The following is a 26,504-nucleotide window of genomic DNA, read 5'->3' on the forward strand; positions in this document are numbered from 1 at the left end:
TCTTCTCTGTGGCTAGCCTTGAAATCATTTCAAGCTATCTGATGTGTGTGAGAGATAGAATGACATTAAAATAGCAAAACATTATCAGCACTTATAGAAAGCATTTTCTTTGTCCTTTAGATAGATTTTTTAAAGCCTTTCAGTAGTATCAGAGGCAATGAAGAAAAACCCCAAATACGCTTTCATTAAAAGATTCAGAAACAAAGATGATTGTTATTTTTGTATAGCATACCAAGGGTAAAATCTTTTATTTTATTTTATTTATTTATTTTTTGAGACGGAGTCTTGCTCTGTCACCCAGGTTGGAGTGCAGTGGCACGATCTCGGCTCACTGCAACCTCCACCTCCTGGGTTCGAGTGATTACTGTGCCTCAGCCTCCTCAGTAGCTGGAACTACAGGCATGCGCCACCACGCCTGGGTAATTTTTGTATTTTTAGTACCGACAGGGTTTAACCATATTGGCCAAGCTGGTCTCAAACCCCTGACCTCGTGATCCACCCGCCTCGGCCTCCCAAGTGTTGGGATTACAGATGTGAGCCACCACGCCCAGCCGGGTAAAATCATTTTTAAGCCTTTCAAAGCTATTAGCTTCACTAGTCTAAATAGTTACTGAAATGAATTCTTCATAGCAGTTTGCCAGATCCTCCCTGCTTATAAAGATAAATGTTAATGTCAATATTTATTCTTGTGTGTATCTGGGAGTGTGTCTTGCTTCATTATTTCTGCATGGAGGAAAGGACTTGGACAGACTGCTTGCATCAGGTCAGTGGTTGTCAGGTGCTCACGCAGACTTGATACACTTTCTTTTTTTTTTTTTTTTTTTAATTTATTTATTATTATTATACTTTAAGTTGTAGGGTACATGTGCATAACGTGCAGGTTTGTTACATATGTATACTTGTGCCATGTTGGTGTGCTGCACCCATCAACTTGTCATTTACATCAGGTATAACTCCCAATGCAATCCCTCCCCCCTCCCTCCTCCCCATGACAGGCCCCTGTGTGAGATGTTCCCCTTCCTGAGTCCAAGTGATCTCATTGTTCAGTTCCCACCTATGAGTGAGAACATGCGGTGTTTGGTTTTCTGTTCTTGTGATAGATTGCTAAGAATGATGGTTTCCAGCTGCATCCATGTCCCTACAAAGGACACAAACTCATCCTTTTTGATGGCTGCATAGTATTCCATGGTGTATATGTGCCACATTTTCTTAATCCAATCTGTCACTGATGGACATTTGGGTTGATTCCAAGTCTTTGCTATTGTGAATAGTGCTGCAATAAACATACGAACAAAAAAAAAGCAGGGGTTGCAATACTAGTCTCTGACAAAACAGACTTTAAACCATCAAAGATCAAAAGAGACAAAGAAGGCCATTACATAATGGTAAAGGGATCAATTCAACAGGAAGAGCTAACTATCCTAAATATATATGCACCCAATACAAGAGCACCCAGATACACTTTCAAAAAAGGAACAGGTAACACAAACCTAAACTTTCAAGAGCCTGGTTCATTGCAAATTAACTGATGCAGCAGTTAGTCATTTTCATTTCCAGATAACATTCCTGGGGCCATTAGACCATAGAAATGAGCCTTCATTTGGAAAATATGCTTGTAGTAGCCACAGCATAAAAACAGAAATTAAATGTTACCATTAATATGGCTCTTTTTACCTTTTACATTTTATGAACTTCATTCTTAGGCACCCGTACATTTTACTTTGTTTTACAGATACACTTAGCTTAAAGAAAATTATTTGTCAATAGTGTCTTATTTGTCCCTTACTGGAGTTTCAGATTATTTGTTAAAAATCTGGTGACGTACTAGAACCTCCTCTTATTTGTTTAAAAAAAAAAGTGTAAACTATACTCAGATGGTCTCTGTTCTCCTCTTCCGCTTTCCTCCTTAATTTTGTTTTTCTTTTTGTTTCATCTTCTTTCCCTGGACTCTCTCCCCTACCAGCTTATTTGCATTCTGCTCCAGCTGGTTCTTGAGTCACTTTCCTGGAGGCAGCACTTCAAGTCCAATTAGAGTGGCAGCCGAGCAGGAGATGGCCAAAACGAGAGTGCTGTAGGAGAGAGGCTTGTTTTTGTTTTTTTATTTTAATATGTTCCCTTATGGGTCCTGAAAGATGGAAAGTATTGTCCTTTAACCCTTGCTGCTGCGGCTAACAGCTACTCAAAATGCATAGCATCCAGTGGCAGGGGTGAGCTTCCACCTTCCAAAAAACTGCATTATTCAAAATGTTATTTGGCATCGTTTTTTCTTAAGACATGTTGTTCAATAAGCCAAACTTTTCTGGGTCCCTTCCCTTAAGGTAAATTAAACCCATCAGTCATTATTACTAACGTATGCTCAAAAGCCTCTGTTTTCTGTTCTTTAAATATAGAAGAAGCATTAAAACACACAGCATTTACTCAGTGTTAAGCCCTGCAGTGACATTAGGTTGCGGCAGGCAGTGTGGTATTGAAAAGCAGATTCCTTTGGTCACCCCTGTACAGTGTGTCCCAGTTTCAAAACATCCTGGCACTCACCTTGGGGATGGCTCCAGTCCTGTGGATCATGGGTACAGCAAAGACAGGCGGAGGCACTATCATAATTAATCAGATCTGTGATCAGTATCTGGCAAATACTGTTCTACTGTTATGTCATGATCTCCCCCACCCACTTTTTAAATTAAAACTTGAATTTCAAGGTTTTACTTCATTTGGTTTGGTTTCTTGCCACAGTTGCAATTATGTGTTGTACCTCAGCTTTCAGTATCACATTTGGTTGGAAGTGTTTTTCGGGGTCAGTCAAAACGTTTAAATAGCATTACCCTAACATTTATATTCATGACAGGCATCAACTGGGGACTAGAGGGCTTTTCAACTGCCTTATTATTGAAAGTTCTATCAATTCATATTCAAAATTAAAGCCATTGAGGTCACTGAAATAAAAAATACACAAATATTCCATGGGTTTAAAAACTGTTCTTATGATAAAAGTGCCTGCAATTCTAGTGTAAATAACAAAAAGAGAAAGCTCAAGAAGGGACCTGTAGACCAGGTTTGGGAATACTGGTTATTTGCCATAAAGTCCAATTGCAAAGACAGATAATGACGTATTTTAAGGATTTCTTTAAGAATCCTAACTTCTCCTCACTGGCACCAGTGCAGGAAAGAGAAAGTAGTTGCAGGGTGCCATCTGGAGGGATCATGGTGAGGGAAGTACCTGACATCCAGCCCCCTTAGGAATCCAGGTCATGGGCATGAGGTGGTTTCCTACAGGTAATTAATTCCCTGCTGTGCCCACATGGTCTCAGTGCCCACGCTGATCACACAGCAGTTTTAAAATCACTAAGCCTGTCCACAACACTGGGGTTCTGCTGATTCTGAATCTCTTGGGGTCTTGTCCACAGTGTCCTCTGAAGCACATACTCCCCCTCCACCCCTCAGTTTATTTTCTTACCTGAAGGAAAGAGTGGCTGTTGAAGTTGGTATTAAATTATTTAGTGGTACTTCTAGCAGTCTCTATTTATAGGTCTTCTGGTGCCCTTTAAGTATATGTTTATATCTATTTCACTTTGTGCCTAAAAATATTAATTTAGAAAAGAAAACAAGACAATCAAAATTCTAATTTTTGTTCTAATTCCTATTGTCTTTTCTTCTCCTGAGCAGTGTCAGGGCAGGAGTGCCCTAGGAGTATCCAAAGAAGCCCTGTGGTTAACCAAATGTCTGTGGTAGGGAAGGAACAGCTATGTAATTAGTTCACCGTGCCTGCAGCTGACCGCTCATTCTCTCCAAACGGGGGCTGGAGAGAAGCAGTTGCACATGCCACTTTTGTATCCACTGCTAATGGCAGAGTCACCTCCTCTTAACTGAACACTCTTGCCCTTTAAAACGTGGCCTTTATTGTTTAATGGAATTCTGGAAGAAGAAAACGATTTACAATATCCTAGAGGTCCTTTATGGATAAAAAATTTATTTTAAACATTTAACATTTTGAAATTGTCCTATGGCATAGAAATCTTTTACATAATCATACATTTTACAGCAATTCGAGGTCATATTTTCTCATATCATAACTTTTTCCTAGCAATTTATTTGTTTTAACATTTGGTCCTGCTCAAGTGCTAAGGCAAAGGTTGTCTTTGAAGACAGTGATTCCACTAGAGTAGTTGAGAAATTGACAAAAACAGTTCATGAAAAATATAGTTTCAGTATGTAAGAAACCATTATATATATAAAGTTAGGTATTTGAATAGAATTATATCAAAGATACAGTGATAATCACATTTTTCCTTTGTGCTCAGTGTAAAGTAAGTGACACATATGGAAAGAAACCAGAAATTCCTACCCAGTGAAGAAATGAAACAGGTTCCAAAGAACAGCCTATCACCTACTATCTTTTGAGTTGGGCACACTGGCTTACAACTGTTCTGTTTTGCATTGTTGGCAAGAATCCTTTTTCTTCCTTAAATTTTTATTTTTATATTTATTTATGATTCTTCATTTTATAGAGTTTCCCAACCATGTAAGGTTTCCTTCTAGGACATACAGTAAGCAATCCATGTCTTTAGTATGTTATAAGAGAAATTAACCTGGTTACTATTCATCCTCAAGACCATCCCAAGGAAGCTGCCTCCAACTCTCTCTTGACACTAAGGTCATAAGTTTGACGTAGCATTTATCATTTTGCTTAATAACAATCATCATGTGTGTATGTATACATGTTTATATATGTATATGTAGACATATACACAAATACTTTTGATTTTGTTGATAATCATATTGTTTGAATAAATAAATATCTCCTTCTTCATTAAATTTGAGAATTTAGTGATAGCAAGACAGTCTAATCATCTAATCATCTTATCCCCATACCTAGCTTGTACCTAGCACTAAGGCAGTCAAAGTGTCTCTCAAATGAATGATCGATTGGGTCTCTATAGTGTACCCATGGCAAGGAGAATTTAAGCAATTTTTTGTAAGGGTGGCCAGCAGGACAGAAGCCTTACATCATATGTGCTTCTTGAAGAAAGGTGCTGTACTACCAGGGAGCAGCCTATTCTCAACCATTTTCTAAATCATTCTTTACCAGAGTGCTATTTATAGCAAGAGTGGAGAAGCAGTCTATCACCTGAGTAGCATGTATGTGAAAAGTTTGCATATGCACTTGGTAGAAAAGAACAGGTAGCCTAATTAATGACACGCAGAATTTCCAGTCAAAGGAGGAAAATAAAGAGAAGTGAAACCAAGATTTGCTAAATTCTCCAGTTAGGTAGCATATTAATTTATTAATAATTGAAAAGAGAAAAATTTTTAAACAGTGATAATAATTGCTGACAATTAACAGCACTTTTTATATGCTCTGCACATAAAGCTTTGTGGAATTATCTTTTAATTTGCATTATTCTGTTAAGTAGATACTATTATCTCCATTTTATAGATGAGAGACCTGAGACTTAAAGAGGTTAAATAACTTGTCCAGGGTCACAAACTAGTAACTAGTATCAGCATTTGGAATGCTGATATAGATGTGCTACTAAAAGCTCCAGAGTTAGTCCTTTTAATTACTTGAGCCACACTAACTGATAAAAATTGTCATCGTTTATATTGAATGTAAAAAGACTTGTAATGCCTGAAGTATAGGCGTGCAGTCTTGAAAATTTTCCTTTTCCTTATTTTTCAATGGATAAATGATCTAAACTTTTTCTTTTCATATAACAAAAATGTTTTTTTTGTTTTTTTTTCATGAAGGAATTGCCTCATCTTGGGCCCTCTCTTAGTAAATAAATGCAAAAATTATGTAAGTGCTTGCCTTTTAATAAATTTAGTTGGCTTTCACAACTTGCCTTACAGTCCAGATAAAATTAGGTTTACTGCAAGCTACAACTTTCTGTGATCCAGGTCTGTCCCATATTCCCCTAATGATTCCAACATTAAAACAATGGAGTATCTTTTAATATTTCAGATGGAGTTGGCTGTGGGTCCATTCTGTAGACGAGTATCTGATTTAGGAAAGTCCTATCGAATGCTGAGATCATTCAGGTAAGACCGAATTCTTTGTTCATACATTCATATCCTCCAGGCAAGTAAATCCTTTCTTTCTGTGCGGGTCGAACGTCATAAAATTGCCAGTATTCAACCATTTTTGATCTACAACAATGGCAGTTTCATGATTTCATCTTAGAAAGTATTCAAATCGGAAACCCACATAGAAATTTATGCAATGACTAATAAATTAGAGGGTATGTGTATTTTCTTAGTCACAGTTCACAAGATTAAGCTGGTAAATTATGCTTTTAAGAAAAGAGGATTTTTTTTTTTTATTTTTAGCTTCTCATTCTTACAGAAGGGTAATACTAGGCAATTCATAATTATATAGACATCTTTTTCTGAAATGTTCATTTGTTCATTTATCATTTTTAACCCAGTCTACTTCTAGCAGGTCATAAGTTACATTCCAGTATATGGATATGATAAAAACTTTTCAATGAAGTATTAAAAGAATCAAGTTCATGGCCGAGCACAGTGGCTCATGCCTGTAATCCCAGCACTTTGGGAGGCTGAGGCGGGCGGATCACCAAAGGTCAGGAGATCGAGACCATCCTGGCCAACATGGTGAAACTCTGTCTCCACTAAAAATACAAAAATTAGCTGGATGTGGTGGTGCGCGACTGTAGTTCCAGCTACTGGGGAGACTGAGGCAGGAGAATCGCTTGAACCCGGGAGTCGGAGGTTGCAGTGAGCCGAGATCACGCCAGTGCACCCCAGCCTGGCAACAGAGCGAGACTCTGTCTCCAAAAAAAACAAAAAGAAGAATCTAGTTCAATGATGAAGTGCAGAGAACAACTATAAATGTAATAGGTAACTTAGCCTAATGCAGTAGAGCACAAAATTTCGTATTAGGTGGAGAAATCACTTTACAAAGATACACAAGAGTTGATTCATATTCATGATCTAACAGAATACCAGTATAATAGAAAGAAAAGTCCTTGTCAGTGCTGAACACTTAGATTTTTTTCAACTCAGATTTTAAGAAACATTTAATAACATTGAATAATGACTGGGGTCTTTACTAGCTGATTTTTAAAAGATAAGGAGATGTTATTCATATGGCTGTTTATTCAATAAACCAGAACTTTGTAAGTTTTTTACATCATAGCACACACAGAGGAAGATATTTTCTTTTGTTTTGTTTTTTGAGATGGAGTCTTGCTCTGTCACCAGGCTGGAGTGCAGTGGCACGATCTCGGCTCACTGCAACCTCCACCTCCCGGGTTCAAGCAATTCTCCTGTCTCTGCCTCCTGAGTAGCAGGGATTACAGGAACACACCGCCACACCCAGCTAATTTTTGTATTTTTAGTATAGACGGAGTTTCATCATGTTGGCCATCAGGATGGTCTCGATCTCCTGACCTCGTGATCCATCTGCCTCTGCCTCCTAAAGTGCTGGGATTACAGGCGTGAGCCACTGCGTCTGGCCGAAGAAGATATTTTCATTTAAAAAGGTGGCCAACCCTGATAGCTGAGGGGATCAACATAATATTTTGTGACCATAGCATACCAGATGGGAGACCTTTATATAAACTGTCCATAATATCCAAGAGCATAATGGTTGAAGATTTCTCTATAAGAATAAGATAACAGAGTACAGGTATGCAGCTTTCTAAAAACCAACTCAGTACTGGAAACTCGAGGATCAATAAACAGTATGTCCTTTAAATGATCACTTTGCTCTCTTATGTCATCTAACTTTGGTAGTAGAAACTTCTGGTGGAGTATAAGAAATATAAGAATCCAATATTGTTGATTGAGAGGGGAGCTTTATATTTTACCTCAACAGTTTGTAATTAGCACAGGCCTTTTTTTTTTTTTTTTTTTTTTTTAAATGGCAACACAAGAGTCAGGATTTTATTTTTTCTCAAATGAAAGATCACTGCCCATCTGTACAGATATGGGTTTTAGGAAAACTTAAAGTGAGTTCGCAAATGCTTTCAGATACCTTCTTTGAATCAACTCAGATCTTTTTAAAACTGTTTAAGTATTTTGTTGAAGCTATGGAGTTCTGCACTACCAAACATGGGCGAGTTGAAGGATGATGAGGTACTGAGGTTGCCAATCCATTGGTCATCTGTCTGTACCATAACTTTACTAAAACCCCCGTACAGTCATTTACTCTGAGTAAGATGGTGACACAGCAGTCCTAGCTGGGTAATAAAATGTTGCCCTGGCTGGCTGAGTCAGTTAACATACTGGAGGATATTAACCATCTAGTTATTGAAAAAGGTATGAGAAAAGCTGTGATTTGGCATTGCTGTATGAAGATTTGGCTTTTTTTTTTTTTTTTTTTTTTTTTGAGACAGGGTGCCACTCTGTCACCCAGGCTAGAGTGCAGTGGTGCGATCTCCATCTCAGCTTACTGCAACCTCCACCTTCCATGCCCAAGTGATCATCCCACCTCAGCCTCCTGAGTAACTGGGACTACAGGTGTGCACCACCATGCCCAGCTAATTTTTATATTTTTTGTAGAAATGGGGTTTCTACAAAACTAGGAGTTGCCCAGCCTGGTCTTGAATTTCTGAGCTCAATCTATCTGCCCGCCTCAGCCCCCCAAACTGCTGGGATTACAAGTGTGACAGGTATAAGCCACCACACCTGGCCTAGGCTATTATTTTTTATAGCCCCATTCCCATGTTTAGTTGTTTATTGCATGTGCATGTATAAAATAATGCTAATTCAGCCTGGCCAACATGGTGAAACACCATCTCTACCAAAACGTACAAAAATTTGCCAGGCATGGCAGCACACGCCTGTAGTCCCGCTACTTGGGAGGCTGAGGTGGGAGAATCGTTTTAACCCAGGAGGCAGAGGTTGCAGTGAGCCGAGATTGTGCCACTGCACTCCAGCCTGGGCGACAGAGTGAGATCCTGTACCACCCACTGCCCCTGCCAAAAAAAAGTAGTGCTAAGTGTCCTGTTTGCTGAGGCAGGATGGCCTTCATGTAAGTACTCTTAAAGTTGTGTCACAGTATGGAGGTAAAAGGTCTGAGGATAAGTTTCACTTAAGACATCTATTTTAAACCATTTAAGATGGGAATTTTCTGCCAACCCTTTCCAATTCTCACATGAGAAAAAAGAATCTCTAAAGGAACTTTAAAGTTTGAGCGACATCTTCTAGTACCTATTTATAGAATCAAGAATCGATTGATCAATGTATAATTTTAATAGTTCTACTTTTATTTATATCTAGCTTCTCATGGAGTAACAGGTTTCAAATTTTTGACCATGGCCCACAGTAAAAGATACTTTCTATTGTAATTTGGCATATACTTGCATGCAAACATGTGAACACACTCAAATCTACATACATATACATGGATACCCATACATATGGTTCATAAAACAGTAATTACCGTTACTTCATGTGATAACCTCTAACATTTCTATTTCATTTGATTGTTTTAACTCACTAAATTAGTGTAATGACCCACTCATGGCTTGCATCCAGCAATTTCTCAACTTTCTCACAGGGCCCTTAACTCTTGAACTTTAGTTGCTCTAGTGACAGGGAGACAGGGTTTTTCCTTTCCACAAACTGAAGATTTATGCCCTTTTCTCTTGTGATTCTGGCATCTCTGAGCTTCCTCCTGCAGATGACCCCTTAGCTCCCAAGGCCTCAGGCACATAAGAATAATTGTTTCTTGCCTATGGAGTATCCTTCATAACTTGAGTTAATTGAAAACTTCCAACAGATATTTTTATATATACCAATATATTTCTATAGTTATATTGAATCTACAGAAATCTACTGAATTAATCCTAATTAATTTCTCAGTTGTTTGATGGAACTGATACAACTATTTTATAAAAAGTGTAGGATTAACTGGATCAATAAATCAAATGAAAGTATATTAAGGGGTTCAAATCCAGCCCTGGTCTACAAAGAATGTTTTCAGTCCTATCAGTTGAGAAGAAGAGAGACGTGAGCATGTGCCGCGGCCTCTGCCCCGCACCATTGTTGGGAAAGCCCTGGCCCTGCCAGCTTCTTTGCAGTTGTCATGTGAAGAGAACTGACTTGAGAAAGCTTACCCATGTGGCGGGTCCTACCATATTCCTTCCTAGAGAGGAGTAAATCAGTACAAAGCCATCTTTATTCTAATAACCTAATTATAGGCCCTCTGTTTTGCCTACCTACAAAATCTTGTTAGAGATCTGTCTCTTCTTCAAAATGAGTCCTGAGCAGTTGCAGTGAAGAGCTTACTCTTATTAATATGTGCACTTCTTCCATCTGTGCTCTGGGCTGTGACAAAGAATAGGCATCATCCAGTGACCACGCACACATTAGACCTTGGCACTTGTTCATGGGTCTCCTCACCAAAGACTCTGAATCAAACCAAAACCAGTTGAATGGTAGTCAGTAGGAGATTGCCTGAATAAAATATGCTAAGTTCATAGGATCAAATATATGCAGATATTAACAGTAATGTTATTAGTTAATATCTGGTAAAATGAAAACTACTCCCTAGTGCATCACTAAATAAAACAGGCGACTAAGCAGTATATAGTATGATCTCTACTTTTTTTGTTTTTATTTTTTTTGAGACGGTGTCTCCCTCTCGTCCCCCAGGTTGGAGTACAATGGCGTGATCTTGGCTCACTACAACCTCCACTTCCTGGATTCAAGTGATTCTCCCGCCTCAGCCTCCTGAGTAGCTGGGATTACAGGCACCCACCACCACGCCCAGCTAATTTTTGTATTTTTAGTAGAGATGGGGTTTCTCCATGTTGACCAGGCTGGTCTCGAACTCCTGACCTCAGGTGATCTGCCTGCCTCGGCCTCCCAATGTGCTGGGATTACAGGCATGAGCCACCGCACCTGGCTGACCTCTACTATGTTTAAAATAATAACATTTACTAGCCTCAGCAACATGGTGAAACTCTGTCTTTACAAAAGATAGAAAAATTAGCCAGGTGTGGTGGTGCACACCTGTGGTCCCAGCTACACAGTAGGCTAAGTTGGGAGGATCTGAGCTCAGGGAGATCAAGGCTGCAGTGAGCTGTGATTGGTCATTACACTCCAGCCTGAGTGACAGAGTTAGACCCTGTCCCAAAATATAAAATAAAAGAATAAAAGTATTTGAGTGGAGAATAAAAGACAAAAAGGAAAAACATGAAAATATCTTTGAGTAAGATTGTCACTTTGCGGTTTTTCTTTTAGGGTTTTTATATTTTTTTAAATTTTCTGCCTTATTTTATTTTTGTAGTCGGAAAAGTCAAATACTATTTTTAAATCTCTCTTGCATTGTTTTTCCTACTTAAAAATAACTATGGAGCTAAAAAGTAATAAAAGAAAATGTACTAAAACATTACCCAATAAAGAGCAGGTGTGAGTTGACAAGAAAAACTGGCAACCAAACAGCCAAAAACCAGTAGGTTGCAATAGCCACAGAGGGCCTCAGTTCGAATTAGGGGCAGTGGCTGCAGGGGAGGGTAACGGGCTCAGTTCAGGGGCCCCTTCGTAATGGAGGATGACAGTGCCAGCCAGAAAGTTTCAAGTCCAGACCCCACCCAGCGTGTGCACACATGCACACACCCTCACACATACACACACAGGCCTTAGTAGGTGCTCCCTTCCCCCATCATGCAGCCATCTGCCACAGGGCACTTCCTTCTTGATGGTGATATTAGTGGACTATTTATGTAAGCCGGCAAGCTTCTTGCATGTATTTACATTTTACTGTCTACATTATAGTTTCTCGGGCAGCTGGAATCTTTTCATACTCAGTAGAGAATGCTGCCTCTGAAAGCTGTTGACATTAGTGATTTGCCCCTGGGTGATTTGTATTTCTACACAAGACACACATGTCAGAGCCGTAGAGACCCCATCTTTGTCTGCCTCTCTGCAGCATGGCATTATTCCCTAAGTAGTGTTTGTGAGGTTGTTACGTCAGCTCCTCCTGGCCAGAGGCCACGAAGCTGTGACCCTTGACATTGTCAGTATAGATCTTTGTGAGGTGAAGGGCAGAAAAGGGACCAAATGCTCTTCACCAGCTCAGGGGCACAGACCCTGCCTTCAGGCAGGCCTCACCACCTTTGCTCCTGAAGGGACAGCTTGTCCCTGATGATGTCCACAGTCTGCTCTGCTGGAAGCTCATTTCCATCTAGGCTTACTGAAAGGGCAATGAAAGCTGTCAGGAGATAGGGGCTGTTTTCTGATGGATCTTTTAGTATGAGGAGCGGCGGAAGAAGAAAACTGTCAATAACTAGAATGTAGTGTTCCTGTCCATTGTTTTTAATTGTAGGAGTGATGAGGGTTTTCTGGGTGTACAGATTGTATTGATGGTCCTCTGTTGATTGAAATTCCAAACCTCTGTGCCTGAATGTTTATAGAACTGAAAGAAGGCCGTCTCTGCAGCTCCCGTTTTTAGCACCTTTAACACTAGACCCTCCAGATGCATTCTGTCTTTTCTTTCTGCTTGTGAATCTGGGGCCCTAACCCATCCCTTGAAATAACTGTCTCTCTGAAGTTTCTGGATTCTTAATTCTAAGTTTCAGATTTCAGGTTACAGCCAGAAGGCAACCACCATCGTGGACTTAGTTGTTTTGTTGCTCTTTGCTACAACTTTGGCAGTGCTAGGAGCACCCAGGTAAACATGAAGAGTTGACTATTTAGTTTATCATCATTTTTATTATTTCTGACAACTATTATTTGGTTATTTATTTTATACCAAGCCTGTGCTGAGTGTTTTACTGATACTTTCTCATTTGGCCCTCACAGCACTTAAAAGTTAGGTATGATCCCCATGAGGCAATTGAAACCCACAGCAGCAAAGTGGGAGAATCTGGGAGCCACATTTTAGACCCAGGCTGTCTGATTCCAAAGCCTGTGCTTGTAACCACCATACCCCACATTTTATTCCAGAAGTTTCTGTTTGTTTTCAATCTGAATGGTCCTGGAACAGGATTTCAATGCTTATGTGTATCATCCAGGAAAATAGGAAAATCAGAAAATTTTAAAGAGAATCTAAACTCCCCACTTTAGTGGCCACCTCCTGCTGCTGAAATGCCTCATCTCACTGTCTTCTGCTGCATTCATGCTCCCAGACAGTACACATGGAACACTCAGCCAAATGTACGCTTTTATTTTTGGAGAATGTCTGCCCAAATCCCTGCCTCCTTTCCTACCTGATATGCTGGTATAGACAATCTAAACTGTTAGGGACCTTTCTAACCTCTCTACTTTGAACCCAAATCAGCCTCCTGCTTCATTATCTCCTGGGACCCACATGGCCCCTTGTGCCACAAACTAGGCCTCCCTAAAGAATCTCCATAGAAATGCTCGCCTTCTGCAGGCCTCCAACACTTTCTCTTCTCTCTCAAAGGCCCTCATTGTGTCTGGTGTAGGGAGCATGGCCACCTGTGCCCTGCCCCTCGAAGGGAATCATGTTCCTTCTCCCAGTCTTTCATTTCTGTGCTCGTTCCAGACCTCCGTACACATACCTAGTGGTCTTGCTGCCTTCCCAGGCCCTTCTGCAAGAGGTCAAGATAGGGTGGTGGCAAGTGGCATGGAAGAGAATGATACCTATGTCTGTCTCAGGATACCACTGATGTTGGATGTGGACACAGGAGCAACAGGATTTTTATCTTACTTTACTTCATGATTGGCCTTAACAAGCTGTCAGAAGACTGTCAGCTGCACAGCTATGAGTCGTTTAAATGTGAATCTTGCTGAGTAGAAATGCTTTTTTTTTTTTGAGACCTAATAGTTGACAAATTAACACTACCTTCTGCCTGTAAAGTTTACCTTGAAAGTGCTGCTATATTTAGAATATTATCCTCTAAGAATGATATTGTGGCATTTGGTGTATCTGCATTTTATAACACCTTATTTCTTTTTGTTTCATAAAGCACTTTAGATGGTTATTTATTTTTTAACTTGCTAGTGTTTAAAATTCCACCTGGAGTCAGGGAGAAGGGAGTGCTCAAGCTGTGTTCTTTCAGCCTCTTAAAACAACCACCCAAAACAAAATGTCTGTGTTTGATGTTTACAGGTAATTATGACACTGATGCACAATACAGAATCAAATCTAGTTTTGCTTTTCATGGATTTTTTTGACAGTCCTGTTAAAAGGGACAGTTGAGGCCGGGCGTGGTGGCTCACGCCTGTAATCCCAGCACTTTGGGAGGCCGAGGCGGGCAGATCACGAGGTCAGGAGTTTGAGACCAGCCTGGCCAGCATAGTGAAATCCCGTCTCTACTAAAAATACAAAAATTAGCTGGGCATAGTGGTGCGTGCCCCTGTAATCCCAACTACTCAGGAGGCTGAGGCAGAAGAATCACTTGAACCCAGGAGGCAGAGGTTGCAGTGAGCCAAGATCCTGCCATTGCACTCCAGCCTGGGCGACAGAGCGAGACCCTATCTAAAAAAACAAAACAAAACAAAACAAAAAAGTGAGGGGAGGGACAGGTGATTACCCAGAAGATTCCATTTTAAAATGAGCTGGTTCTTACCAGGCCTGGCTGCTAGACATGCTGTTATGCGCACGTACTGTTCAGATTGTTTCCCTCTCCTTGTCTGTCTCCCTCCTTGTCCTTCCCCCTCTGTCCTTCTTTCCTTTCTTGTATCATTTACAGTTTGCATCAAGAATATATTGGAGGAAAACAAAGAAAAACATAAATATTCAAACCACAAAACTAACTTAAATTGCCATAGATAAGTTTCAAACTTGGCTTTAAACTTCATGAAGCCAAAGATAAGAGAGAAACAGAATCAGCTATCTGATTCTCATTATCAGAAGGCAGAAAATGTATCAATTCCTATGAGAAAGTTAAGCATTTCTTTTTTTTCTTTTTTTTTTTTTGAGATAGAGTCTCGCTCTGTGACCCAGGCTGGAGTGCAGTGGCACGATCTTGGCTCACTGCAAGCTCCGCCTCCCAGGTTCATGGTTCATGCCATTCTCCTGCCTGAGCCTCCCGAGTAGCTGGGACTACAGGCACCCACCACCACACCCGGCTAATTTTTTGTATTTTTAGTAAAGACAAGGTTTCACTGTGTTAGCCAGGATGGTCTCAATCTCCTGACCTCAGGATCTGCCTGCCTCGGCCTCCCAAAGTGCTGGGATTACAGGTGTGAGCCACCGCACCTGGCCAAGAAAGTTAAGCATTTCTTAGCACTTAATTCTAAAGTACTTATAAGGACTTTTATAGAGAGAGCTTCATATAGGAAGTACTGAGAGATGGGAGGACCAAAATTCTTGATCACCTTCCTGTTGTGGAGGTAGTATAGGATTCCATATGGCTGCTCTTCATTAACAATCAAGGACTGTCATATAGGACTGAACCCCACCCCCACCCCCGGGTCTTCTCACATTGTAAACTGGGGTTCAAGATGAATCCTGCTCTATCACATGGCATGAGCAAAGAATGGGCTCTAATGGAGAAAGGGAAAACTCACAGGTCCAATGTACTGCTGAACACGACAACCAGGGACGGCAGGACAGAAGTGAAGGCATGAGGCCAGGCGCAGTGGCTCATGCCTGTAATCCCAGCACTTTGGGAGGCCAAGGTGGGAGGATCACTTGAGGTCAGGAATTTGAGACCAGCCTGACCAACATAGTGAAACCCCATCTTTACTAAAACTACAAAAATTAGCTGGGCGTGATGGCGGGTGCCTGTCATCAGCTACTTGGGAAGCTAAGGCAGGAGAATCACTTGAACCTGGGAGGCAGAGGTTGCAGTGAGCCAAGATTGCACCACTACATTCCAGCCTGGGTGACAAAGCTAGACTCTGTCTCAAAAAAAAAAAAGAAGTGAAGGCATGAGTCCCACTATCCTTCACATCCCTCAAAGTCCCTTTTCAGGGCCTGGGCATACCAGACCTATAATATGAACTTGTGACCCAGGGGAGGGACTTCTCATGCCACTTTTCCCTGCAATAGCTTAAACAGGAGAGCAGCCTCGTCACAATGAGCAGGTTAGAGTCATGGGCTGGATTTGGAGTTCAGGGAGCTGTGTGGGAATGTCAGCTGCTCAGCATCCAGGGACCATAGGGCTGCAAGATATTTCAGCTTTTTCTGTTGGGGACAAATAGTGACCAGTTTATGGAGAACAGAGCTGAGGCATAGCCTCATCACCATTCCAACCCAGAGTCAGCTTCTAGAGGCCTTTAAGACAACACCACCCATTACCCCAAAGGAACTTAAGGTCACACCTGGTGAAAATAATTCCGAAAGAGACTGTGATTATATGCTTCAAGTAGGTAAGTCACTAGAGGTCCATTTTGACCCAAAGATAGAATTTGGAGTACCCAGAGAGGTGATAATTATGTGACCTTCAAATTATGATCCTGTGCACATTAGTTTTCTCGGATAGGTTTTTCTATACAAGTTGTTAACAGTTCAAAATTATACTTTCTCTAGGGGTCTTTGTTTCTGGCTGTGAATCAGTACAGCTGTTCTAGAAACAGGATGAGTACTTGCTATAGTTGGTATTCTAAAAGACGCTGCATTGCAGAATTAAGAGCCAGGCTGTCTGGGTTTGAATCCTTGCTTTGCCATTTCTAGCTTTTACTGGATTTCTTTATGCCTGTGTTTACCCATCTGTAAAATGGGGATGTAATAGTACCTAACTCATAGGATTTTTGGAAGAATAAATGAATTAACTTTATTGTATACACTTATGGGGTACAAAGTGATATTATATGTGTACAGTGTGGGATGATTAATTCAAACTAAAACATCACCTCAAACACTTAGCATTTTTAGTGGTAAGAACATTTGAAATTTATTCTGTTAGCAATGTTGAAATGTATTATGCATTCCTACTAACTAGAGTCATCACGTTGTGCAATAGATTTCAAAAACCATCTTCCTCCTGTCTAACTGTAACTTTGTACCCTTTGACTAAAACCTCCCCATTTCCTCCTTGCTTAGCCTCTGGTAACTACCATTCTGCTCTCTGCCTCTATGAGTTCTGTTGTTTAAGATCCCACAAATAAGTGAGACCATGTGGTATTTGTCTTTCTGTGTCTGGTTTATTTAACTTAACATAATGTCCTCCAGTCTCATCCATGTTGTCGAATGACAGGATTTCCTTCTTTTTGAAGGCTGAATAGTATTCTATTTTGTATATATGCCATATTTTCTTTATCCACTCATCCATTGACAGACACTTAGATTGATCCATAGCTTCGCTATCGTAAATAATGCTGCAGTGAGCATGGAAGTGTGCTATCTGTTCAACATGCCAATTTCAAGTCTTTAGAATATGTACCCAAGTGGGATTGCTGAGTCATATTGTAATTCTATTTTTAGTTTTTTGAGGAACTGCCATACAGTTTTCCAAAATGGTTGTATTAATTTACATTCCCACCAACAGTGTACAAGGGTTCCCTTTCCCCCACACTCTCTTCACTGTCTTCCATTTTTTTAAATAATAGCCATTCTGACAGGCATGAGGCGACATCTCATTGTGGTTTTAACTTGGGTTTTCCTTATGATTAGTGATGTTAAGCATTTTTTCATATATCTATTGGTCATTTATATGACTTTTTTGAGAAACATCTATTCAGGTTTTTTGCACATTTTTAAATTGGGTGGTTTTCTTGCCACTTTTGTGTTCCTTATAGATTTTGAATGTTAACTACTTATCAGATATATGGCTTTCTTCTAATCTATCAGTTGTCTTTTTACTCTTATTATTTCTTTTGCTCTGCAGAAGCTTTTTACTTTAATCCCATTTGTCTATTTTTTATTTTATTGTCTCAGTTTTTGGGGTCAAATCCAAAAAGTTACCTTCCAGACCAGTGTCATGGAAGTTTCCCCCTATGTTTTCTTTCTTCTAGTTTTTTTAGTTTCAAGTCCTTTCAAGACCGCATCTTGACTTTTATCTGTTTTGAATTGACTTTTTATATGGTATGACATAAGGCTCCAAATTAATCTTCTTTAGGTGGATATCCAGTTGTCTCAACACCCTTTATTGGAGAGGCTGTCCTTTTCCCATTGTGTTTTCTTAGCACCTTTGTTGAAAATCGATTGATTTTTTATATGGTATGACATAAGGGTCCAAATTATTCTTCTTTAGGTAGACATCCAGTTGTCCCAACACCCTTTATTGGAGAGGCTGTCCTTTTCCCATTGTCTTTTCTTGGCACCTTTGTTGAAAATCAATTGACTGTAAATGTGTGAGTTCATTTATGGGCTCTATGTTCTGTTCTATTCCTTAGTGTTTCTATTTATATGCCAGTAGCATGCTGTTCTAATTACTATACAGCTCTGTAGTATAGTTTAATATTAGGTAGTGATACCTCCAGCTTTGTTATTTTTACTTCTGATTGCCTTCGCTAATCAGGGATTTTTATGGTTCCATATGAATTTTTGGATTATTTTTTCTATTTCTGGGAAAAATGACGTTGGAATTTTCATAGGGATTGCATTGAATCTGCAGATTGGTTTGGATGGTATGGACATTTAACAATATTAATTATTTCAGTCCATGAACACAGAATAGCTTTCCATTTATTTATGTCTTTGTCAATTTATTTCATCAGTGTTTTACAGTTTTTAAAACATTGTAAAACATTACAGTACAAATCTTTCACTTCCTTGGTTAAATTTATTTCTAAGTACATTTATTCCTAAGTATTTTATATTCTTGTAGCTATTATATGTGGGTGTTTTCTTGATTTCTTTTTCAGATCATTCATTGTTATTGATTAGATTTGTCTTAATTTTGTATCCTGGGACCTTATTCTTTTATTAGTTCTGTCTTTTGGTGGTATCTTTCTGGTTTTGGATGTATAAGATAATGTCATATGCAAACAGGTAATACTTCATGTCTTTCTTTTCTATTTGAATGCCTTTTCTTTCTTTCTCTTGCCTAATTGCTCTGATAAAGGCCTCCAGTAGGATAATGAATAAAAGTGCTTGCTGACAGTGGACATCTTTGTCTCGTTCCTGATCTTAGAGGAAAAGCTTTCAACTTTTCACCATTAAGTATAATGTTAGCTGTAGGCTTACTGTATGTGACCGTTAATTTGTTGAGAGTTTTTTCTATAAAAGGGTGTTGAATTTTGTCAAATGCTTTTTCTGCATCTCATAAAATGATCATATGGTTTTTGTGTTTTGTTCTGCTGATATGATGCATCACATTTATTGATGTATCAGTGTTGACCCATCCTTGCATTTCTCCCAGGGAGAAATCTCATTTGATCATTGTGAATAATCCTTTTAATGTCCCGTAGAATTGGGTTTGTTAGTAGTTTATTGAGGATTTTGTATCTTCGTATCTATATTCATCAAGGATATTGTCCTATAACTTTCTTCTTTTATGTCATTTTGTGGCTTTAGTATCAGGGCCTCCTAAAACTAGCTTGGAAGTATTCCTTCCCTTTTGATTTTTTTGGAAGAGTTTGAGAAGGATTGGTATTAGCTCTTCTTTAAATCTTTTATAGAACTCACCTGTGAAGCCATCAGGTCCTGGGCTTTTCTTTGATTAGAGACTTTTTATTATGGATCCAATCTCTTTACTCATTATTGGTCTGCTCAGATTTTCTGTTCCTTCTATTTCTGTTTTCTATTTCTTCTTGATTCAGTGTTAGCAGATTATATGTGTCTTGCAATTTTATCCATTTTTTTCTAGGTTACTGTATTTGTGGCCATATAATTTTTCATAGTAATCGCTCATTATCCTTTGTATTTCAGTGGTACCAGTTCTATTATCTTCTCTTTCATTTCCAATTTTAAGTCTTCTCTTTTTCTTTTTTAGTCTAGTTAAGGGTTTGTCAGTTTTGTTTAACTTTTCAAAAAACTCTTTATTGATCTTTTTTCCCCCTGTTTTTTTAGTCTGTATTTATTTCTGCTCTGATCTTTGAATTGTTTTTCTTCTGCTAACTTTGGGCTTAAATTTGTTCTTCTCTTGTAGTTTCTTGAGGTGTACTATTAGGTTATTTGAGATGTTTATTTTTATTTAAGTATTTGTTGCTATAAATTTCCTTCTTAGAACTGCTTTTGCTATATCCCATACGTTTCAGTATATTACATTTCCATTTTTATTTGTTCCAAGATGTTTTTTGATTTATCTTTGGTTTTCTCTTTTGACCCATTGGTTGTTGAGGGGCATGTTGTTTAATTTCCACATATTTGTGGCATTTCCAAGATTTCTGCTATTATTGATGTCTAGTTTCATACCATTATGATTAGAAAAGATACTTGATATGATTTCATTTCTCCTAAATTTGTTCAGCCTTGGGTTTGCGACCTAACATATGACATATCCTGAAGCAAGATATGTGTGCACTTGAGAAGACATGTATTCCCTTGCTATTGGATAAAATATGCTGTATATGTCTGTTGGGTCCATTTGGTCTAAAATGTAGTTCAAGTTTAGTGTTTCCTTATTAACTGTCTATCTGGATGATCTGCCATTGTCGAAAGTGAGATATTGAAGTCCCCTACTATTACTGCATTGTAAGTTATTTCTCTCTTTAAATTCTTTAATATTTGCTTTACTTATTTAGGTGTTCTGATGTTGGGTACAGATATATTTACAGTTGTTATATCCTCTTGATGAATTGACACCTGTATCATGATGACTTTCTTTGCCTTTTTTTATTGTTTTGAGCTTAAGTCTATTTTGTCTGATAGGTATAGCTAGCCCTGCCTCTCTCAGTTTCCATTTGCATGGAATGTCTTTCTTCATACTTTCATTTTTATTCTTTGTGTCCTTAGAAGTGAGTTGAGTCTCAGGCCAGGTGCGGTGGCTCACGCCTGTAATCCCCGCACTTTGGGAGGCCAAGGCAGGTGGATCATGAGGTCAGGAGATCGAGACCATCCTGGCTAACATGGTGAAACCCCATCTCTACTAAAAATACAAAAAATTAGCTGGACATGGTAGCAGGCGCCTGTAGTCCCAACTACTCGGGAGGCTGGGGCAGGAGAATGGCGTGAACCCAGGAGGCAGAGCTTGCAGCGAGCCGAGATCGCGCCACTGCACTCTAGCCTGGGTGACAGAGCAAGACTCCATCTCAAAAAAAAAAAAAAAAAAAAAAAGGAGTTGAATCTCTTGTAGGCAGCACAGAGCTGGGTCTTCTTTTTAATACATTCAGCCATTTTGTCTTTTACTGGAGATTTTATTGCTCTTAAAATAGAAATAATTATCAATAGGTAAGGACTCAATAATACTAGTTTGTAGTTTGTTCTCTGATTGTTTTGTGGATGCTTTGTTTCCTTGTTCCTCTCTTGCTGTCCTCCTTTGTGGTCTGATTGTTTTCTGTAGTGGTATGCTTTGAATTCTTTCTATGTATGTTTTGTGCCTCTACTCTAGATTGTTGTTTTGTACTTACCATGAGGCTTCCAAAAACCGTATACTAGTAACAGGGTATTTCAAGCTGATAACACCGAATTTTGATAACATACAGTAGTAACTCTACAGTTTTGTTCCCCTTCCCCACACATTTTAATATTTTGTTTTCAAAATATACATCATTTTGCAATTTGTATCCCTAATTTGGGCTATAATTTTTTTTCTTTCTTTTTTTTTTTTTTTTGAGACAGAGTCTCGTTCCGTCACCCAGGCTGGGGTGCAGTGGCGCCATCTTGGCTCACTACAACCACCACCTCCCAGTTCAAGCGATTCTCGTGATTCAGCCTCCTGAGTAGCTGGGACCACAGGTGTATACCACCATGCCTGGCTAATTTTTGTATTTTTGGTAAAGACCGGGTTTTGCCATGTTGGCCAGGCTGGTCTGGAACTTCTGGCCCCAAGTGATCCACCCACCTCAGCCTCCCAAAGTACTGGGATTACAGGCATGAGCTACTGCATCTGGCCTTGAGCTATAATTTTAATAGTTTTAAGATCATATTAGAGATAAAATTATTTTATAGACCACTATTACAGTTCTAGGTTTTTCTGAGTATGACTATATTATTTATAGCATTGATTTTTGTGTTTTCATATATTTTATTAATTAGCAGCCTTTTATATCAGCTAAGAGAACTCCATTTAGGAATTTCAATAGGCAGGCCTACTGCTAATGAACCTTATTAGCGTTTGCTTGGGAACGTTTTTCTCATTTCTGAAGGATAGCTTTTTTGGTTGAGCACTTTAAATATATCATCTAATTTTATCCTGCCCTACAGGGTTTTTGCTGAGAATCCTCTAGCCATATTGCAAGTTCCTTGTATGTGATAAGTTTCTTATTTCTTGCTTTCTTAATTTTTTTTGTCTTTGATTTTTGCCAGTTTATTATGTGTCTTGGTGAACTTCTCTTTGGGTTGAATTTTTTGTACAAGTCTACAGTTAAAACTTGCTATTTAATTTTTCAGTTCAGTTGTTTTCTCCATCTCCAGGATTTCTATTTGGTTTTTGTTATAGTTTCTATTTCTCATTTTGTTCATATATTGTGTTCCAGATCTCATTTAACTTTTTATTTATATATTCTTGTAGTTTGCTGAACTTCCTTAAGAGGATTGTTGTGTATTTTTTGTCAGTCATTCCATAGATGTCCATTTCTTTAGGGTCCATTATTAGAGCTTTATTAATTTCTTTTGGTGGCATCATTATTCCCCTAATTCTTCATAATCCTCATGTCCTTGAATTGATGTCTGTGCATTTGAGGAGGCAGCCACCTCTTCCATCCTTTAGAGGTGTTCTTCAGCATAGATTGAATTTCATTATTTACTTCAGCCTGTGATTCTGGATGAGCCAACTGATATCAACCCCAGGGAGGCAGAGCTTGCTGTCAGTTTCTCTAGTTGGCTGGGTCTCTGCCTTTGTTCTGAGTTTGGATGGGGCTGCTGGCTGAACTTCACCTTCCAGCAAGACTACTGGCTGGCCTCTGCAATCAGGTGGAGCTGCTGGCTGGGAACTGTGATTGCTTCTGGTATCCGGCAGGGTCACAAAGTATATTTCCCTGTTGGGGAGTATTGCTATTTGGGTTATGCAGTTGGGCAGGTCTGCAGGCTGGGCTCTAGGTTTAGATGGATCACTGTTCTAGACAGACAGGTCCAGAGGTTATGCTCCATAGTCCTTGCCTAGGCTGGACCATGGGATGGGCTCTGACACTGGGTGGAGCAACTGTTTGGAGCTGCTGTTTGGACTTCAGGGTTTGGGCAAGTCTAGCCCCTGTTCTCTGCAAAAAATACACTGTGGTGGGCATCTCTTTTCCTGGGTAGGGCCTTGGGGTGGTCTCTGAGGCTGCGCATAGAGGCTAGTTTTCTAGGGACTCAAGCCAGGTTGAACTTCTTGTTCAGCTTCTGGGAGCAGCCGACTCAGCTTTGCAGATAGGGTAGATCATTAACTGATCTCTCTGATCAGGTGCCACTGCTGGCAGGAACACAGAGCTACCACCCAGATCTGCACACTAGTCACTGCAAACTCCACCTTCTTGATTTGTTTGACACCAGGGGATCTTGCCCTACAGTTACTCCGGTATTCCTTTTGCAGCAAGACAGTAGTGGGCTTCCTTCAAAGCACCTCAAAATGCTGGGGAAGCTAGATCTCTACTTTCAGTTCTCTTTTCCTCTGTAGAAAACATGGGCTTAGGAGAATCCCCCCTGTGACTCTTGTGCTGACTTGGAGGAGTGGGAGGAGTGATACGGTCAAGGTGACCTTGACCGCCAGAGACCTCTCCACCACCAAACATTCCTATTCTTACCTTACCACTCTGTAGCTTTAGCTAGAGTTGACCACCATGTCCTTCTGTAAACTCATAAGCTGGGACTCAACACATTTTTACTGATGCTGAGCTCACATTTTATCAGCATGGTAGGCCCTGGGCCAGGAACTGAGGATACGAAGTAAGCCGAGATACGGCCCTGTCCTCCCAGAGCTTGCGTTACACCACAGCCATCTGTTTCTGTTCTAACTTCTCCGGCCATTTTTTTTTCTGCATCATTTGCTGAATTATCTTCTTCTAGCCATTCCTTAAATGCTATCATTTCCCATATTTTGTTTTTCTCTGCAGCACTGAACACTGTGAAATTATTTGGGCCTTGCAGATTTTCAAGGCAGGTACATCACATTTTCAGTGTGGCCATAAGAAGACCTTAGTCATCTTCTCATGGAATGTCTGGTTTGGAGCTTTATGGCTTTCTGGTGATAGACAACATACATGACTGAAATCCTTCCCCAGTAGCTAAAGAAAATACAACATAATGTTATTTGATAGAGATAGATTTTTACTTGTAGAATAGTTAATTTAAAGCCATCTTTACTAATAATAATTCTGTATCTAATGAGAACCAGCTCTCTATTGAGAACACTCCTGACTCTTGACATAAGACCTTATCATTAGTGTAGGGAAGAAGTTCGCTTCTCTATTTTGTACAGGCCTTCATTCATAATTAGAGTAATTTAGTTGGGGTGAAGAAAGACCCCAGAATACAGTGCTCTTTTACATGGTTCAAAATCATTATCTGATCTGTCAAGAGATGTTGCTGCCATCTTACCACTTGGGATTCAATGTCCACAGCTCCGCTTCTAATCAGCTCTCATCCATAAGAGCTCAAAGCCAGTAACAGTTCAAATAATTCCCGCCAGCCTTTTGCACAAGGTGGTATGTAATTGGTAGCGGAATGGATTTGCCTGCCTGCTCCTTCTCTAAAATGTGGACAGTGAAACCCAGACATGTATATAGTATAAGGGAGCCAGCACAAATTTTTGATGGAATGTTCAGCAAAGTAATAACTTTGTATATACAAAGACATATTTGCCTTTTTGAAAAGTTGTATAGAAAATGTTTGAGTGTGCCCACATTTGATTATGGTTCAAAGAAGGATTCTATTTTAAATGAAAGCTAAAACGATTGACGAAGATAAGAATCTGTTAATAACAACTACTTGAAGGCTTTACTTTTGTTCTTTATTTGCTTTTAGCCTAGTAATTAGATAAACTTTATGAGGAGCATTTGCTGAGTCCAGTGGATGTCAGACTCACAAACCAATGAGCTGGGGGTCGAATAGGAGCTGAAGGATAGATGAGCCTGTGAGCATGTGGGCGTGTGGAGGCAGAGGCGCGTGTGTGTCTCAATGCTGAATAGGGTGGTTGAGCAGTGGAGGGCTCCTTCAGTAGCCAGTCCAGGAAAAATACTATTCTACAGGGAGAATGATTGTCCCACCAGATCACCTATTTCAATATTGAACAGTATGAAATAACATGTTTTTCTCCTCTAGACCTCTGCTCTTCCAGGCAAGTGAACATGTAGCCAATAGTCCTGCACTGGGGGATGTGATTCCGTTCAGCATCATTATTCAGTTTTTGTTCACGAGAGCACCCGCTGAGCTGAAATCTCCTTTCCAGGTAATAAAGTCAAGCTAGAACCATTTTGTGACTCTTCCCATTACCTGTGTGAATCCTGAGCCCCTACTCACTGAATGATTCCTGGCCCTCTGCTGCTTTGTTTAGTTGTTGTCTGTCTTTGACAGTGAACAGATATTAGTAAAGGAAAACTCCCACTGCTCAGCATCTTCTTTCTCAGCAGTGCAAAAAAATTACCTGATGCATCCAGAATTTACCTTTAATAATGACACAAGGCATTTGTGTTCATAAAGAATTTTTGATGGCAGCCCCTTTTCTTTGCCGACCCACCATCAACTGGCAAATCTAGAAGGCTCCTTGGCAGTCAGAAAGGTGCACCAAGGCCTGTGCCCCTTCCCACTTCCCTTGGGCAGGTTTCGAGGCAGTTTCACCTTGGGAATCCTTAAGAATGCTTTCTGAACCAGCACTTGCTGCCATTTACTAAAGAATGTGTATGCACTCTCTAATTGTGTTTCAACCCTGCAGAGGGCAGAGTGGTCCCACGCACGCTTCTCTCAATGGCTGGATGACCATCCATCTGAAAAGGACAGGCTCCTCCTCATCAGGTAAAGCCAGGTGCTCCAGGGGCACCCATCTGGGCTGGAAGCCCAAGGAGGGTGGGGATGCAGGAGAGGATGAAGGAGCAGTGCCTGGGGTTGTGCACATGTGACTGCACCTTCCGGTGGCAGGCCACTTCACTGCCTAGGCACAGGTGCTGGAGCAGCCAGCAGTTGGAAATGTTGGCCACAACATCTTTTGCTTTCTTTCATTCCATACCTTCATATCCCTGATGTGCAATCCTGTGTCCCATGCAACCCTAAGGACCATGCATTTCTACCTTTGAAAATCATCATCTGCTAGGAAAAGTTTTGCCCTAGCTCCACATCTTTTACTTCATTTTCATGTGCTGCAGTTACTGAATTGGTGGAACACAGATGTGAGTGAACTTTTAAAAATACCCAAGCGCGAAAGAGTTCTGAGGAGGAAACAAGAACAACCCAGCAGCCACTTGGATACCATGGCCCTCTAGTAGTGCCCCATGAGTGCATTTACATACATATGCATGTGCCCTCAAACAGATGTGCACACACCCCCATGTACCCCAACCATGCCCAGGGTGGGGTGCTTTAACTGTCATACATGGCTTATTAAGCAATACTCTTCCCTGCAATTGCTCTCACCGTCACCAGAGATCTCTCTGCCACCAAACATTCCCATTCTTAC

General features: G+C 40.0%; 1 protein-coding gene and 1 long non-coding RNA gene across 2 annotated transcripts in view; one reads left to right on the plus strand and one right to left on the minus strand.

Annotated features, from left to right (window-relative positions):
* LOC105475313 (component of oligomeric golgi complex 5) overlaps positions 1-26,504 on the plus strand; it is a 372,025-nt gene that overhangs the window by 338,231 nt on the left and 7,290 nt on the right. Inside the window, exons 19-21 of the mRNA XM_011730439.3 lie at positions 5,957-6,033; positions 25,157-25,283; positions 25,767-25,846. Coding sequence (XP_011728741.2) covers positions 5,957-6,033; positions 25,157-25,283; positions 25,767-25,846 — 284 coding nt within the window. The remainder of the gene's footprint in view (positions 1-5,956; positions 6,034-25,156; positions 25,284-25,766; positions 25,847-26,504) is intronic.
* Positions 1,276-3,848, minus strand: LOC139362765 (uncharacterized). The gene is made up of 3 exons (XR_011622041.1): positions 3,452-3,848; positions 2,536-2,591; positions 1,276-2,069 (listed from the first exon to the last, which is right to left on the minus strand). It is a non-coding gene; the product is annotated as an uncharacterized lncRNA (long non-coding RNA).

The sequence above is a fragment of the Macaca nemestrina genome, chromosome 4, assembly GCF_043159975.1.
Source record: "Macaca nemestrina isolate mMacNem1 chromosome 4, mMacNem.hap1, whole genome shotgun sequence".
Taxonomy (NCBI): Eukaryota; Metazoa; Chordata; class Mammalia; order Primates; family Cercopithecidae; genus Macaca; species Macaca nemestrina.